The sequence below is a fragment of the Phocoena phocoena genome, chromosome 20 (assembly GCF_963924675.1).
Source record: "Phocoena phocoena chromosome 20, mPhoPho1.1, whole genome shotgun sequence".
In the NCBI taxonomy this organism is placed as follows: domain Eukaryota; kingdom Metazoa; phylum Chordata; class Mammalia; order Artiodactyla; family Phocoenidae; genus Phocoena; species Phocoena phocoena.
In genome coordinates, this window is record NC_089238.1 from 11,788,759 (window position 1) to 11,805,810 (window position 17,052).

The 17,052-nt window shown below is 57.8% G+C and overlaps 1 protein-coding gene across 1 annotated transcript; it reads right to left on the reverse strand.

The window, feature by feature from the left end:
* Positions 1 to 7,133: 7,133 nt before the first annotated feature.
* Positions 7,134 to 16,236, reverse strand: CCDC97 (coiled-coil domain containing 97). The gene is made up of 5 exons (XM_065899596.1): positions 16,179 to 16,236; positions 12,047 to 12,504; positions 9,799 to 10,075; positions 9,207 to 9,336; positions 7,134 to 7,254 (listed from the first exon to the last, which is right to left on the reverse strand). Exons 1-5 carry the CDS (start codon positions 16,234 to 16,236, stop codon positions 7,134 to 7,136), a joined length of 1,044 nt encoding a protein of 347 aa, XP_065755668.1.
* Between the last annotated feature and the right edge of the window lie 816 nt (positions 16,237 to 17,052).

Sequence of the window (17,052 nt, forward strand, 5' to 3'; positions counted from 1 at the left end):
CTAACTAGGGTTTCTCTTCCGACGTTCCCCGACCTCCCCCCCCAATGCCCCCCCGCATCTCCTTACATTTACACTTACATCTGCCTCCTCCTGTCTCTGCCCATCATTCATTTGCCCCTCCTCACACAAACACTTCTTAGCGCTTGTTATGTTTCTTACTCCTGGTGAACAAGGGTTAGATTTACTTATTGAGCACCTTGGACCCTTATGTTAATTAACTCATTTAACCACCATAACAAAGCTCTGAGATAGACTCTGATAACACCCACTTTAAATGTAAGGAAATGGAAGCCCAGAGAGGTTAAGGGAATAGTTCCTGCCTACCAGGAACCTACTTTCTGGGGAGGAGACAGACATAGTAAAGTTGTGCGAAAACAAGAAAGCAGGATGGGTAAGAGATGGCTTTGGGGAGGAGGGAGGGCTTCTTGGATGAGGTGGCATTTGGGACTTGAAGGAAGCCAAGAAGGCAGCGTGGGGGAGGGTGTTCTTGGTAGGAAGACAAAAGCAAAGGCCTGGAAGTAAAGATGAACTTGGGGTGAGCTACACAGGCAGGAAAGAGGCCAGTGCGTTTGGAAGGGAGGGGCAAGGGGAAGGGTGTTAAGATCTGAGTCAGAAAGTAACACAGGCCAGAGAATAATAACAATTCTCCACTCCAGGTATGGAGCTACTAGCTCACGGCATTCTCCCCACAGCCCAAGAGAGCATGGGTTGGCAAACTATTGCCTGCAGGCAAATTCTGACTTGCTGCCTGTTTCTGTAAATAAAGTTTTTTTTTTTTTTTTCCTTTGCGGTAAGCGGGCCTCGCACCGTTGTGGCCTCTCCCGTTGTGGAGCACAGGCTCCGGACACGCAGGCCCAGCGACCGTGGCTAATGGGCCCAGCCGCTCCACGGCATGCGGGATCCTCCCGGACCGGGGCACGAACCCGTGTCCCCTGCATCGGCAGGCGGACTCTCAACCACCGCGCCACCAGGGAAGCCCTGTCAATAAAGTTTTATTGGAGCACAGCCATGCTCACTTGGTACTGTACTGTCTGTGGCTGTTTTAGTGCTACTGGGGCAGAGTTGAGTAGAAACGGTGCAAAGTCAAAAATATTTACTATCTGACCCTTGACAGAAAATGTCTGCCAACTCCTGCTTTGGAGATCATTTGCTCCCCACTCCACAGATGGGAATACTGAGGCACAGAGAGGTTAACTTATTTGTTATGGTCACATAGTTAGCAAACGGCACAGCTGGGATTCAAACCCAGGCAGCTAGAGTTGAGGGCTTATGCCCACAATTTCTGCACTGGTCCTGCCTTCCAGACCACATCAGGCCTGTGGGGACCTGTGAGAACTTGTACTCTGAGAGAGGAAGGCACCATGACAGGGTTTGGAACAGAAGAGGGATGTGATTTGACTTAAGTGCTCAGAGGGTCCCTCTGGTTGATGGTTGAGAGTAGACTGAACGGGTGTGAGGGTGACTGCAGGGAGACCAGTTGTCCAGGAGAGAAATGACAGCACCCTGAGCTGGGGTGAGTTTCCCTCTGCTGTGTTTCTTCCCATCTGCTGGGGTCTTGCTGATGAACTCTCTCCCGCTTCCTCTTTCTCTGGCTTCTCAGTTTCCCCTCTTCCTCCCTGGTTTCAGTTCCCCCTCTCTCTCCCCGGCCCTTCAGGTCCAGGTCCGGGGCCTTGACCTGCTTTGCTCAGTGACTGCCCTGGGGGAGGATGGTGTGAGTGCTGAGCTTCCTTTGCAGGTGGGTCAGTGGCACCAGGTCTGGATGAGTGGGCCCCGGGGCCTGCCCAGCCCAGCCCAGCGGTAGAAATGTGGTCACTCCTCCTGGCCCAGGTCTGGGAGCCACAGAGGGCTGGGGGTGAGGTGGGGGCCGGAGGAGTTCCCTATCCAAGGATGTGCTTCCATTGTCACCAGCCGCCCCATCACGTGCACACAGCCCAGCCTCGGAGCTTGGCTGGGACACAACATAAGCAGAGACTTCCATAGGGACGCAGCAAGATGGAATCACACAAATACATCCTGTAGGATCCTAGGCGCAACCACCACACTGCGGACACAGATGCAGAGGCCGTGCCATGCACAGACACACTCCTCACAGCATCAGAGCCCCGTCAGGAAATGAAACAGAGACTCCGGCCCCGACCCACCGACAGTTATACAAACATCCTCCATGGTGTCACGGTCACAAACAGGCACCGTGTGCACGCACAGGGCCTGACACGTCACAGTCCCACCCAGACACATACCACACACGGAGATCTGACACGTCAGTATCTCGCAGACCGCCAGGCGGTCGTGCCCACTCGGCCTGACATCGGCTGGCCCCACACGCTCAGGCCTGGGGAGTCCCACACGGCCCTACGGACGGTAGCCGACCCGTCATACTTAGACGCACTGTCACACCCCAGGTCCCAGACGGAGAGTCCCGCACACCCAGACACACCCCCGGGGCCGTGGCCCTCACACGCCCAGCTCGCGCCTCGGCCCGGGACAAGTCCCGGCCGCACACCGGGCCGCGCGCTCCCGCGGTCGCCGAGCCCAGGCCACGCCCTCGGGCCACACCCCGCCCACTCGCCCGGGCGCCGGGGACGGGGAAAGCCGCGGGCTCAGCACCTTCCCGGCCGCGGGGGCGGCTCCTGCCCCGCCCCTCCCGGCACCTGGCCCCGCGGGAAGGCCGGGCCCGGCCCCCAGCCAGCCGCAGGGGCAGGCCCGGGGGTTCGGGGCGCCCCGCTCCCCTCCCCCGCCTCTGCAGGCAGGCCGGGCGGCGAGGGAAGTCGTTGGGGGGAGCCTGGGTTCCGGCTGGAGCCTCGGCTTCCCGTCCTGCCCCCAAGGGGCAGGAAGCAGGGCCGGGGGTAGGCCAGCTCAGGCCTTCCTGCCCCCTCCCTCAGACAGGCCTGGGACCTGGGACGGGGTCAGCGTGAGAGGGCGAAAGGGAGGGGGGAGCTGGGGGGAGGGAGAGAAAGCCCCCTTCCCCCTAGATCTCTGGACATCCAGCGCGTTGGTGTCTTTCGTGTTTCTAATGTGAATGTGTGTGTGTGTCCCAGCAAGCTTTGTGGTGTGAATTTTGTGTGTCCAGCATAGGGGTCTCTAACACACGGCTGGGTGCCTGACGGCTGTGTTGGATACGGACCAAGGGGGATTTTCACCCGGTGTCCCCGCACGGGTTCAGCTGTGAGACTGCTGCATTTGCTGTGCCTGCACCTGTGTTTTGTGTTTCTGCTGCACAAGCCAGTGTGCACGCTGGGTTCCGTGTCCGGACACCGCGTGACTCGGCTGGTCTGCGTGTGAGTTGGTTGTATCCCTGGGGCGTGTTATGTGTCTGGACTTTTTCTCAGCACACTTGCTCTTATTTTCTGGGTGTAAATTTGCAATTAGCATAAGCTTGATGAGAAGTGTGGGTGTTTTCCGTGCATGTTTACGGGTCTGTGAGAAGTGTGTTTCCAGGAGGTACTGTGTGTGTGCGTGTACATTGTGTTTCCTACTCAGGATGTTCTCACTGCCTGTGTGTGGCGGTTCCCAGTGTTTGTGTCTGTGGGTGAGTAGCTTCTGGGTTACGTTTCGTGATCAGTGTGTGCGTCGCTGGTATTCCGAGCATGTTTGTGTGTCTACGGGGTGTGTCTCCCACATGCTTGCTGTCCTCCTCCCAGTGTGTCCATCTCCGGGACTGGTGTTCGCAGCCTCTAGGGGTGTCTGTGAGCAGGTGGTGTCTGCATTTTGTGTCCCCACGCGTGGGCTGATGACTTCAGTGTGTGAGCAGTCGTGTGGGTCTCTATTTTGCTCTATCACTCTCGAGTTTTCAGTGGGGTGAGTGTGTTCACGTTCACAAGCAGCTGCACGTGTGGGGCTGCACTTGTGCTGGTGTTTCCAGGGATGGGGGGCATCCTGTGTCCCTAGTGAAGCCGCTGGCATCCCAAGTGATGCGGCCTCCATGCTGAGTGCAGGCTGTGCCTGCGGCGCGTCCCCTTGCCGGCTGGTGCCACGTTGGCTCGGGGCTGGCCGTGGCGGGCAGGGCAGGGCAGGGGCTGTGGTGGGCACTGGACCCACGCCCGGACCTCAGTATAAATATCTTGGGCTGCCGGCGGCTGTGTTTACTTGGCCCCAGCCCGGGGGCGGCAGCAGCCGGGCAGGTCTTGGGGGTGGGGGTGACCAGGCCACAGCACAGTCACTTCCTTCTGGCCAGACAGGCCGCAGCCTCCCTGCCCCCTTTCTGGGTGGGGGCGAGGTGGTGACCCCTAATTCTGGGCTCCCAGGGGCCACCAGTGAAGCCCTGACCCCGACACCCCCACTGGGCTTCCCAGGATCTGGGAGAGAGACCAGCAGAGATGGGACAAGGGCGGTGGGCCAGGAGACAGCGGAGAGAGGGGTAGGAAAAAATGAGGGTGAAGACGAGGCGGTGGGGGGGCTCTGACAGAAAGGCATGGGGACGCGGAGACAGAGAGGGAGGGAATGACAAGGAGGGAGAGGAGAGAAGAGGAGGCAGAGGCCCGGGCACAACGAGGGGGAAGAGAAGGGGCTGAGAGAGGGGAGACGAGAAGCGATGGGGAGACGATGACAGAGAGCTGCAGAGACAGACCGAAAAGGAAGACGGAGCTAGGGGAGAGGCAGAGGAAGGAGACAGCAGCAGCAGGGAGAAGGGACAGCGAGGCAGATGGTTGGAGGGGATGAGGAGAGGGGCAGGACGCAAAGAGGTGTCAGACATGGGGGGTGGGGTGGCAGCCAGCAGAGCCTGGCCAGGACAGACAGGAGACACGGGGGTGGGGGCCGGATGCCCTCGGAGGGGCTCTCCCTTCCCTGACTCAGACTCTCCGCCCACCCCAACCCTAGAACCAGGAGTGGAGGGGCAGGCGCCTCTCTGGGCACCTCCAGGTCTCAGCGGGTCTGAGGCTGTGATGGGGGAGTGCCTCTGGGCTCCACCTCGGTCTCTGAGACAGACGCTCCTTCTCTACCATCTGACTAACCCTAATTCTGACTCAATTGCCGTCTCTCATCACTTAGAAAATGTATGTAACAAATTTAGGTACGGCACAGTGTATCACAGATTTAATGATCAAATGACAGACCGCTGAAAAATGCGCCCATCACCCAGGGCTGATGCCTGTATTATGAAAGACCTCTCACAACTTGAGGGCAGCAACACAAGCACCCGAGACAAACATCTCTCCCAACCGTGAGCCTAGCTGGCTGGCTGGCCTTGGGCCTCCTCTGGGAGACACCCTATCAGTACTGACAGTTTATACTGCATGGGACCTCTGTGATGACCTTCAGTGATGACCTTCAGTGACTCAGGTACTAAACACTAGATGATGCTGTCCATCTGTGCACAGGAAGGACAGTGCCTAGCGCGCCAGGAGGGCCCCAAAGGTGTTAGCTGCTGTTATCCTCAACAGCTAACTCTCCTTCAGTCGTTACCCCTGAAGAAGTCTGCGTCTGTCTACTCTGTGTGGCCCTGAGAGCGGACAGGCAGGCCAGGAGGTGGTCTCCAGGACTTACGATTCTACACCCGGGCTTCCATCTCTGATGGCCACGTGGCCTTGAGTACGTGACATCTCCTTTCTGGGCCTCCTGTGACCCACATACGGAATGGAGCTGAGCCCCTCGTTCGCGGGGCTGTGTGGAGGATTCAGTGCAGCATCGGGCACCTTGCTGGGGCCTGGCACAGGACAGAACTGCTCAGTAACCAGAAGTTTCCTTATTTAATAGTCTGTCTGAACATCCCTTGGCCTCTGTCTAGCTCTCCCTTTCTGTGTCTGGCTCTAATTCCAGTTGAGCCAGAGGGCAGAGGCGAGGCCTGGGGGTCAAAAGCTGTGGCCCCTGGAGTCCGTGGGGTCTCCCCGGCACTCTGGGCCCCATGCTGGAGAAGGCAGTTTTGAGGGTCCTTCAGGCCTGGCTCACGGGAGTGAGGGGTCCCCGGGCCCCACCTCTCCAACACATGGCCTGTGTCCTCCCCCGCTAGCAGCTGGCCCCTTCCCTGCGTATGTCTACTGGGGGAGCGTGAGCTGGGTATGGGGGCATGGGAAGGCGGGATGCCTGGGTTCCCACAGGCCAGTGGCTGAGTCACCAGGCAGCCATCTGGCTCCCATTAGCCCAGGGCGGCAGGGGGCTCGGTGGGGCCAGCTTGGGGCAGGGATGCTGGGGCCGGCTGTGTGTGTGTGTGTGTGTGTGTGTGTGTGTGTGTGTGTGTGATGACTCAGGACCCATGATAACAGCCTGTGCATATTTTGGAAGTGTAAACAGGAGAGGGAGGTGGAGGAAGTGAAGGAAGGGAAAATTGTGGCTGGGCAGAGGGGGGCTGGTGGGGTTGGGAGGGGAAAGTCCCTCCTCTCCCTCTATACCCGACCTGGCAGGCCCACGATCCCACGCTGCCCCTGCACACCTCTCCCAAACCTGGGTCCTGAGGGAGAGGTGAGAGCCGGTGGCCACCCCCAAGGTCTCCCCACTGCCCACAGCGAGGCCCGATTACTCCGCAGTCAGGCTCTGTGGCCCACAGCAGCCAGGATGGGGGATGCTCAGGGCCTTGCGGGGGGGTACTGAAATCCAGAGATAAAGGCTGAGAGACAGAGGGACAGACCCAGCACAGAGGCTGCGAAAGATGGAGGGAGGCCGAAGGAGATGGAACGTAACAGAGGCAAGGAGGTGCGAGTGTGAGACTGAGCCTCAAGCACAGAGGGGCAGGAGAGCAGAGGCGGGGCTGGGGAGGGAGAGGCGGAGCTCCGCCCTGGGTTCAACCTGGCCAGCTCCAGCGACAAAGGGCCCCACTGGCCTAGGTCAAGGGGAGGGTGTTCATCCTGGGCCCTGCTGTGGGGACAGAGGCCGAGGCACAGAGAGAGGGGGAGAAAGAGAAAGACAGAAAGGAAAAAGAGGGAGGTGGAGAAAGAGCGAGAGACACAGAAAGCAGGAGACAGAAAGGTGGTGAGAAAAAGACTGAGAGAGAGGAGAGAGGAAGGAGAGAGGCACCAGGGTTCAGGGGGAGAAGGAAATGGAGAGCAAGGGGGAGGGGGCCGCGGAGATGGGACCAGACCTAGCGAGGCTTGGTGGTATAGGGCAGCCACCCTGCTGTCGCCTAGAGAAAGTCACTGAGCCGGCCTGGCCTGTAACCAGCAGCCTCGTTGGGGCGGGGGACGGGGTGGGCGCAGCAGCCATCAGTCCCCGTCCAGCTCTGGGCTGGGTGCGTCCTCGGGCTCCTCCTCGTCGAAGTACCTCTCCTCTTCATCCCGGGCCACGATGTCCAGGTTGTCGAAGTCAGGGTTGTCGTCCACGGTGCTGCAGGGGGAGGGAGCTGTCAGGGGCTGGCTCTGCCTGCACCCCAGCCTCCCCGCTTCTGTGGAGAGGAGCTGGGGCCTGGGGCCCCCTGAAGTGAAAGGCCATAGGCTGGCAGCTGTAAGTCAGAGCGAACTTACAGCTGGGTTATGTTGCCTCTCTCAGGGCTTCAAACAAAAGGCAACATTTTCCAAAGCAGAGATTTTACATGAAAACTTCTGGTTTCTCTTAAAAAGCCAGAAGATGTGGTGACACATGGGCCCACATCTGGGCCCTGAGGCAGTGGTTCTCAACCAGGAAGATTCTGCCCCCCCCCCGCCCGCAAGGAACATTTGTGATAACTGGAGACATTTTGGTGGTTACAAGTTGGGGGGCTGCTACTGGCATCCAGTGGTGGACGTCAGGGATGCTGCTCGACACCTGCCACACACAGGACAAAGGGTTATCCAGCCCCAAAGGTCCACAGTGCTGAAGTTGAGAAACCTTGCCCTCAGGCAACAAGTGATCCTAAGTTGTGAGGAGGACCCCCGGTTGTGCTCCAAACCCTACCAGGCTCCCTCACACTCTCTTTGGTGCAGGAAGCCCTGTCCAATCCAGCCCCGCCACCCCCTGATGAGACGGCCTCCCCCTCACCCCTCGCATACCGTGCTGTTCCTCTGTGCCCCTCAAGGCTCTTGCACCTGCTGCCCCCCCCGCCAGGAACACTCTTCCCCAGGGTATTGATGTCGCCTACCCCTCACTTCCTGCAGGTCTTTGCTCCAATGTCACCTGCTCAGAGAGCCTTCCCCGGCCACCTCATCACCCTGCTTCCACCCCCAATGCTGGGACCCTGCTCTGTCTTTCTTCCTGGCCCCATCGCCACTAGATGTTTCGCACCTCCAGCACCTCCATTCCGCTCCTTGCTGCCTTCCTCGCCAGAATGGGACTCCTTCAGGGCAGGGAACCCTTCCATCGGTTTTGTTCCCTGCTTCGTCCCCAGTGTGGACCCAGCAGCGCCGAGCACCTGGTGGCTGAATGCAGCTCAGCAGCTGCCCCTCGGAGAGGGGACAGGCTTCAGTCCCCACCGCGCCCCATTCCTCACACCAGGGCCGACTTCCTCGTGGGCACCTGGCTTTATGACAGCAGTGGTGCCCTTACGAGGGCTCCCCACAGCCCAGGGACTCTCCTCACTGCCTTGTGTGGAACACTGAGATCAGTCAATGGAATAGTGCATCAGCCAGACTCGCCTCTGGAGCTGGGGATCCCGGACTGGACCAGTGAGGCTCTGGTACCAGGCGCTGCTGTAGCTGTGGCAATCATGACACCACCCGCCGCGCCCCTGCCGCCATTCTACTGACGAGGCTCTGCGGCTCTGCTTGTTCGTATGTCATGGGGGCTGGGTTTGAAACCAGGGCCCTCTGCTGCCACACCTGATGTTCCAGACCACAAGGCGAGGCTGCCTCCGTCGACAAAACCATTTATCTTTTACTCTGATACTTCACTCGCCTGTGTCCTTTTCCCTGATGGCAGAATCCTTTTCCAAAGCAGGTGGCCCAGGTATCTTATCCCTGGGGTTCTACTGGAGAAATGAACAACCAGCACTGCAGGGGCACCCACCACAGGCCCCTCCACGCCAGGCATTACGCTGCCAGGGATTACTTCCTGCAGCATGAGGAAGTCCGGGGTCCTGGGGGACACTTAGGAAGCTTGGAGTACTGGCATCCTGCCAGGCCACCACCACCACCTACCCAAACGGGAATGTTCCAGTGTTCTATCAATACGGAGCTGAATGTCAGCCCTGCTCACTCCCCTCCTTCAGGTGAGGGGACAGGCTCGGGGAGAGGGACAAAGCTACTCCAAGGTCACCCACTGATCTCTGATCTGAAACCCTTAGGCTGTGTGACCCCAGAGCCCATGTCCTGTGGGGTGCCGGGCTGGGGGACTGGTGGGGGGGTGCGGGGGGGGCACGGGAGCACCTGTAGTCAAAGTCCCCATCCTTGCCGTCCAGGAAGTGCTGGTGCATCCGGCTGGTGAACTCTTCCCGCAGGATCAGCCTCTCTTCCGAGTCGGGGACCCAGGCCTCCAAGTCTTTGTCAGGCCTCTGGTCTGTAGGGGGAGACACCCAGGGTGGGGTGTGTGAGGACTGTGCTCAACACACCTCCACAGAGAGCTGCATCCTTCGTGCTGGGTGGCACTGGGAACACAGCAGTGACCAAGACGGCCCCGTCCCTACCTTCCTGGGGCACACACTGAACACGTGACGACACAGTGCTCTGGAGGCCACAGAGCAGGGTTGGGACCTGACGCCTGAAGGGTGGCAAAGGGAAGGCACTCCTGGCAGAGGGAACGGCATGAGCAAAGGCCTGGAGGTGAGGGACTGCTTGGTGTCTTCGAGGAGCAGGGACAGGGATGCTGGAGAGGACGGGAAGGGCCAGGGCACTCAGGCCAGGTAGGGCAGGGCTGTGATCTGCTCCCGCAGGTGGGCCTGGCCTAGTGCTGTGGAGCTGAGACACACCAGCCTGGGGCCGGGCTGTGCGACACCGGGGCCTCCCCACCGCCGGGCCTCACCTTCCTCGTCGCTGTCCTCCTCCTCCTCCTCCTCCTCCAAGCAGGCCTCCTCCTCCTCCTGCTGCTGGAGCAGCCGCTGCTGCAGCTCCCGCTCCTGGTAGGACTGGAGCAGCAGGTCAGAGAGCGGGCAGGCGGGAGTGCCGGGGGGGCCGGGCTTGGGTGGCCGCTGGGCCGGGGTGCGGGCGCTGAGCTCCTCTAGGGTCAGGTACTGCCCGATGTACTGCTCATACAGCAGCGGGGCCCGAAACCGCATCTGCTCGTCGCTGAAGTACTCGCCCTCTGCATGGAGGAGACAGGGTGGGCGTGGGGGCAAGGGCCTGCGGGCCAGGCGCGGGGCTGGGCGGAGGGTGAGCGGGCCTGCGCAGACCTGTGTCCGCCCAGGCGTGGGACTGCGCTGACAGGAAGCCGTAGACACACAAGTGTGAGTGTGATCGTCCACAGTCAGCAATGTATACAAACACACGCAGATGCCTGAGGTCGTGACTACGAGAACTCATGCACGTGTCTAAGCAAGTGTGCGCGACCAGGCCTGTATCTACGTGTGGACTCATGTGTCCAAACATGTAGGGTACACAGGTTGCTGGACATCCTGGCCTGAGGCACTGCTGGCCTAGGGCCCGTGTACGACTGTGCCTGGGCAGGATTCGTGTGTGTGTGTGTGTGTGTGTGTCTGCGTACACTGCTGTGGGTCCCTGCATCTGGGAGCTGGTGTGCAGGACATTGCGGGCAGGTATACTGTGCATGGAAGCCAGTATGCAGACTGTGTGTGCCTGTCTGCTGAGCCCTGTTCTGGCTGTTGGTGCACACACCTGGACACGCCTGCACTGCCGGGCACGTAAGTGTACATCTTCATGGAGCAGACGTGTGCGTGCACAGCGTCAGGTCTAGCAGGGCATCTGCCCAGGTGTGGGTGTCCCTGTTGGTCTTCCAGACCCCAGATCTCACCTCTACCCAGAGCGTTCCTCTCTGCAACCACCCCTTCTGAGGGCCTGGCTTCCCCACTCCCCAAACCCAGGGCCTTCGTATGTCTCCTGTCCCTCAGATAACAGCTAAGCCTGCCCAGCCCCTCCCGCCGCTGGTCCTAGCCCCGCCCTCAGAGCCCAGGAATCCTGGGACCATCCCTGTCCTGCCCTCCATCTTGCCTTCTCTCTCTTACCCGCCTTTCTCTGTTCCCCATGTTTCCCACCACATTCTGTTTCTCTCCCTCCTTCTCCCTATCTTTCACTGTCACTCTCTCTGGGTCTCAGTTTCTCCCTCCCCTCCTCTGCCCCTCTGTCTCCACCCATCTCTGTCTCTCTGGCTTTCTCAGTTTCTGTCACCTAACCCCACTTCTTTCATTCACTCATCCTCCCTCCTCTCTTCATCCCTGCTCCTCATCGGTCACTGTGCTCCACTCTCTCCGGATCCCTTTCTCTACAGCCTGTGCCTTCTCCCTAACTAGAATCTTAACTCACTCTCTCCTTCATTTGCTCTCATCTTTTTTTTTTTTTTTGCGGTACGCGGGCCTCTCATTGTTGTGGCCTCTCCCGTTGTGGAGCACAGGCTCCGGACGCGCAGGCTCAGCGGCCATGGCTCACGGGCCCAGCCGCTCCGCGGCATGTGGGATCTTTCCGGACCGGGGCACGAACCCATGTCCCCTGCATCGGCAGGCGGACTCTCAACCACTGCGCCACCAGGGAAGCCCCTGCTCTCATCTTTTAACTTTAGTTCTGGTGTCTTTGGTCACAAAGCTGCTTGTAACTACATCATGGTCAAAAAGGTACCAATCTTACAAAAATAATAAATAAGTAAACAAATAAAAAAGAGAAATGTACCAATGTTTTCCTTCATGCTTTTCACATGTGTTTTTTTTCAAGAGGCCTTTGCCTCTCCTGGGTCAGGAACATATTCCCCTAGGTTTCTGTCAATGCCTCTGTGTACAGTGTGAGGTAGGGATCTAGTTTCCCTGAGGGGTAACCAATTCTCACAGTGCTGGATACTGTGTCCTTGGCCTGCTGGTCTGAAATGGCACTTCTGTTATCTACTAAATTCTGACCCTTCTCACTGCCTGTCCCATTCTCTTCCCTTGGGTCCCTGTTTGTCTCTCCCTATCTCACCCTGTCACCTCACATTTCTGTCTCCGTCTCTCCCCGGGTCCCTGTCTTAAAACTTATCTCCCAGGATCTCTGTCTGCGTTTCTGTTCCTGCATCCTTGTTTCTTACTTCCTCTGCTTCAGTCTCCCCTCCCACCCAACCTGCCCGCCCCCACACCTTGGATGAGCTCACGCAGGGCAGCATAGCGCCGGTTACGCAGGCGGGTGCGCAAGGTGCGGGGTCGGGTGCTGCCTTGCCGGGCCACTTCGGCACAGTAGAAGTCCGCGCGGTGGTCGCCGCGCAAGTGGCCAAAGCAGGCCAGGTGCTCCTCCCGGAGGCCCGTGCGGAAGCGCTCCAGGAACACCAGTGGCTTCTCATGGTACAGCTGGCCCAGGATGGCCACCTTCTCCTGCTCGGTCAGGTCGGGCTCGCCCTGCTGCTGGCTGCACACGGGCAGGCGGCTGGCAGCCACGGCGTGTAGCATAGCACTCACCGCCGCGTCCCCGACCTCTGAGGGGTCAGTGTCTAGGGCCCTTGGCGCTCCTTCTGCTGCTTCTGCCTTGTCCTGGGGTCTGGATGGGACCGGCGTCCAGCTCAGCTCCCCCCAGTGCCCAGGACTGGGCTCCGTGCAGCCTGTGGGGAGAGGGAAGATCAGTCAGTCCGGGGATGGGAAAGCGGATGGGGCAGTGGGTGAAAGGGACTGGGTGCTCACTCACTCATTTCACATTTATTGAGCACCTACTATATTCCGGGCACCCTTCTAGGCCCTAGAGATACCACAGTAAGCAAGAGACTGACAGTTTAGTGGGGAACGCAGGCATGTGAAAACATAGTTAGTGAAAACATACAGTGCGTTAGGTGGTTCCAAAAGCTGTGTAGGAAAATAAAAAGGGAAGGAGGAGGGAATGGGGGTGAGGCTGCAATTTTAAATGGACAGTCAGAGAAGGCCTTGCCAAAAAGGTGACATTTCAGTAGAGACGTGAGGTGGTGAGGGACTGAGCCACGAGATTTCTGTGGGAACTGGCAGAGGGAACAGCCAGTGCAAAGGCCCTGAGATAGTGTGCTTGGTGTATTTACTTGGTCCTTGACCACTTCATTCATTGATTCACTCAATTTTGCCTTTTCCCTTGCTCACGAAATCATCAATACATTCACTAACGGATTCACTCACTCACTCATTCATTCTCTCCTACTCATTTGCATACCCATCCAACCACTCTTCAGCAACTCTAAATCTATGCCGGGCCCTGAGCTGGGCAATGCTGAGGACCCCCGGAGGGATCCAGTTCAGCTCCCAGGGAGCACCCTGTCTGATGGGGGAAGACAGGCAAGGTCAAAGACAGCACAGGCACTAGTAACAGAAAAGCTGAGCGCTGGGCAAACCCTGGTGCAAGCTGCTTCTCAAAAGTGGTGGCAACTGGAGCAAGGCTACAGCAAGCAGGAAATAAATGAAGACAGGAGGTACAGACAACTCCTTCAGCTTGGCTGGGGTGGGGAAGAGAAAGAGGGTGGTGGTTATAGGCACAACGGGTTTCAGGGAGGGTTTTTTTTTTTTTTTTTTTTCCCGGTACGCAGGCCTCTCACTGTGTGGCCTCTCCCATTGCGGAGCACAGGCTCTGGACGCGCAGGCTCAGCGGCCATGGCTCATGGGTCCAGCCGCTCCGCGGCACGTGGGATCCTCCTGGACCAGGGCACGAACCTGCGTCCCCTGCATCGGCAGGCGGGCTCCCAACCACTGCGCCACCAGGGAAGCCCCTCAGGGAGGGTTTTAATGACTGAGGCAAGAGAAGACTGGGCTGGACCAGGTAAAGGGGCTGTGGAGGAGGGGACAGGAGGGGGTCGTGGTTAAAAAGATGCTTGGGAGGCCGAGTAGGACAAGTCATTGGAATGAAGGGCTGGGAGGTGAGGGAGGTATCCAGTTAAGGTACAGGGCTCTGGCCAGGGGACTGGTCAAATTGTCCCTGACACAGAGACATGGATGAGGAGCAAGCCTGGGGGAAGATGCTGAGGCCGGTTTGGGGCATGGACGGTATGACAGGCCCAGGAGACATCCAAGGGGAGGCATTTACAAGTCTGCTGGTACATGGGAGACTTCTCAGGGTAGAAGTGTTGTGCTGGGGACTGAGTTATGGGAGTCGTCAGAGCAAAGAACAGAAGTAAAGCTGAAGGAAATAAGAAGTCGCGGGGAGGGTGGGGGGAGTGTGTAAGGTATGGAAAGAGAAGAGGGGCCAAGAAACAGTCCTGACTGGATGGGGAGAAGACATGTCTGTGAAGGAGGCTGTGAGAGGCTAAAAAATGGCCCCCAAAAGATAGTCACGTCTTAATTCCTGGAACCCGTGAATGTTACCTTACATGGCCAAAAAAAAAAAAAAAAAAAAAAAAGGGGTCTTGGCATATATGATTAAATTATGGATCTTGAGATAGGGGGATTATCTTGGATTATCCAGGTGGGCCCTAAACGCCATTACAAGTGTCCTATAAGAGGGAGATTTGACACACACAGAGGAGAACCCAAGGTGAAGACAGACAGAAGCAGAGATTGGAGTGATGTGGCCACAAACCAAGGAATGCCAGGAGCCACCAGAAGCTGGAAAAGGTGAGGAATGGGTTCTCCCTTAGAGCCTCTGAGGGAGCTCTCCATGGCCCTGCTGACACCTTGATTTCAACCCAGTGATACTGACTTCAGACTTCTGGCTTCCAGAACCGTGAGAGAATAAATTTCTGTTGTTTTAAGCCAGCCAGTTTGTGGTCGTTTGTTACAACAGCCCCAGGAAACTAATACTGGCTGAGCAGGAGCCCGAGATAGGAAGGATATCAGAAGGAGTGGTGTCACAGAAACCAAGGGAATATTTTCAAGGAGGATGGAGGGGTCAATGGCATTGAATTCTCCAAGTAGTCTAATAAGGAAAAAACTGAACAGAGTGACTCAGTCTAATTACACAGGGAGGTCACTGCGGGGTGCAGTTTCTGAAGGTAAAAGCCAGACTGCAGTGGGTGGGTAGTGAGGAAATGGAGGCAAGTGTGCATGACTCTTTGGAGAAGATTAATGGTATCTGGAAGGCAGCATGGAATCAAGGGATAGATTTTCTTTTTAGGTTAAAGCTTTTTTCTTATTATGGAAACTTTCAAACATGCACATAAGTAGAAAGTACAATGACCACCCCCCCTCCACCATATATCCATCATCCAGCTTCAAAAATGACCAATTCTTGTCCAGTGATGTTTCAACCAACCTCTCAACCGCACCTCACCCCACACGGGATTACTCTGAAGCACCAGGATAGAATTTTTTTTTTTTTTTTCTGTGGTAGGTACGCGGGCCTCTCACTGTTGTGGCCTCTCCCGTTGCGGAGCACGGGCTCCGGACGCGCAGGCTCAGCGGCCATGGCTCACGGGCCCAGCCGCTCCGCGGCATGTGGGATCCTCCCGGACCGGGGCACGAACCCGTGTCCCCTGCATCGGCAGGCGGACTCTCAACCACTGCGCCACCAGGGAAACCCCCAGGATAGAATTTTAAGATGAGCAAAACAAAAGCATTTTAGGTACTGATGGGGAGGCATCAGGAGAAATAAAGAGACTGAAAATGCAAAAGAGAGAGATGGGGGAGCATAGAAATGGATTAATGACCCTGAGGAAGCAGATGGGACTGTGGACTTTCGGAGAACGGGAATTAGAATGAAATGGGGGGAGCCGTTAGTATGGTCTAAGTAGAGTTTGCATGGGACAGGAGGAAGCAAGGGAAGGAGGTAACTTGAGAAGCACGGTTGGCTGGGACAATGGAAGAGCCCAGGACAGAGACGTTTATGTTAGCCTGAGAGCTTGGTAAGGAACTAGATTAGCCTAGGACACGGAAAGAGCCGGCTGGAACTTGGAAGAGGTTAATTTCGGGGGAGGGGATGGGGTAAAGAGGTCAGCCTGCAACGAACGGGGTTAATCTGACAAAGTGGTGAAGGGAACAGTTAGGGCCGAGGGCAGGTGTCCCCCTTTTTTGGTTGTTTTTTTGTTTTTTTTGCGGTACGCGGGCCTCTCACTGTTGTGGCCTCTCCCGTTGCGGAGCACAGGCTCCGGACGCGCAGGCTCAGTGGCCATGGCTCACGGGCCCAGCCGCTCCGCGGCACGTGGGATCTTCCCGGACCGGGGCACGAGCCCGTGTCCTCTGCATCGGAAGGCAGACTCTCAACCACTGCGCCACCAGGGAAGCCCAGGTGTCCCCTTTTAAAGAGTCCTCCTTCGCCTTCACAGGGAATCATTTCCCAGTGACACCGCAACTCCACCCTCCCGCCGCCTCCGCGTGGCCAGGACCTCACCTTCACCGGGTTCCGCCGCCGCCGTCGCAGTCGCAGTCGCTGTCGCTACGGCCTCCATCCCGATTCTCTACGACTTGTTACCTGCTGTGGCAGGCTCCGCACACCATACCCGCCCCGGTCCTCAGCGGCCACTTCCGGCCGAGCACACTCCCGGGGCCGGGTGCCCCGCAGCACCAGGAACCAAAGTTCCGGGACGAAGTTGGATTTTCCTGTGCGCATGCGTGCTTCCGCCCGGCCCCGCCCACCCCAGGCAGGAAAAGGGCACCAGGGTCAGATAGATTCTTCCGGCACGCCGCACCCCCGCAATTTGAACCGCTGCGAAACTGGACTCTCAAGAGCGAAGGCTTGTTCACCCTGTGACTGCTGTGACTCCAGGGCCCAGCATGCTTAATTTGGGGATGAATGGTTTGAATGACCACCCTCCAGGGCCTCTGAGGGCTTGGGCTCTGGTTTAGACCCCAGGCTATCTTATTTCTTCACCACCTCAAGAATATTTACTAAGCCTTGTCGCTTGCTTCTGTCATCACACCCAGTCCCTGCTTAGCATGAGATAGGTGGTGAGATCAGAGACTCAACTTCCCACTTTGTGCTCCCAGGACCTGAAGAATCTTCAGGTGTGGAGAGACCTTGGTCCTGATTTGCCCTACGTGACGGGTAGGGACTCACATTCAAGTGTTACCAGTGCCCTGAGTGGGCAGGGCTGATGGACCCAGAGGTCCAGCTAAGGGAGCTGCCCACCCAAGCCTGGAGGGCCATGGGAAGGTTCTTTTCTGAGAGTAAAGGACACCCAAACTGAGACCGGAAAAATGATCAGGAATCAGGATAAGAGAGAGGTAGAGAAGCGTCTCATGTAGGAGGATGGGCAAGGCAAACC

Bases quoted from the DNA above. Each gene is read 5' to 3' on its own strand.
- CCDC97 (XM_065899596.1), bottom strand. From the start codon at position 16,236: ATGGAGGCCGTAGCGACAGCGACTGCGACTGCGACGGCGGCGGCGGAA. The intron at 10,076-12,046 runs GTGGGGGCGGGC...CTCCATGCAGAG, and splicing joins TGCGTGAGCTCATCCAAGGT to GGCGAGTACTTCAGCGACGA. The intron at 7,255-9,206 runs GTGCTCCCGTGC...CTCCCCCTGCAG, and splicing joins GATGGGGACTTTGACTACAG to CACCGTGGACGACAACCCTG.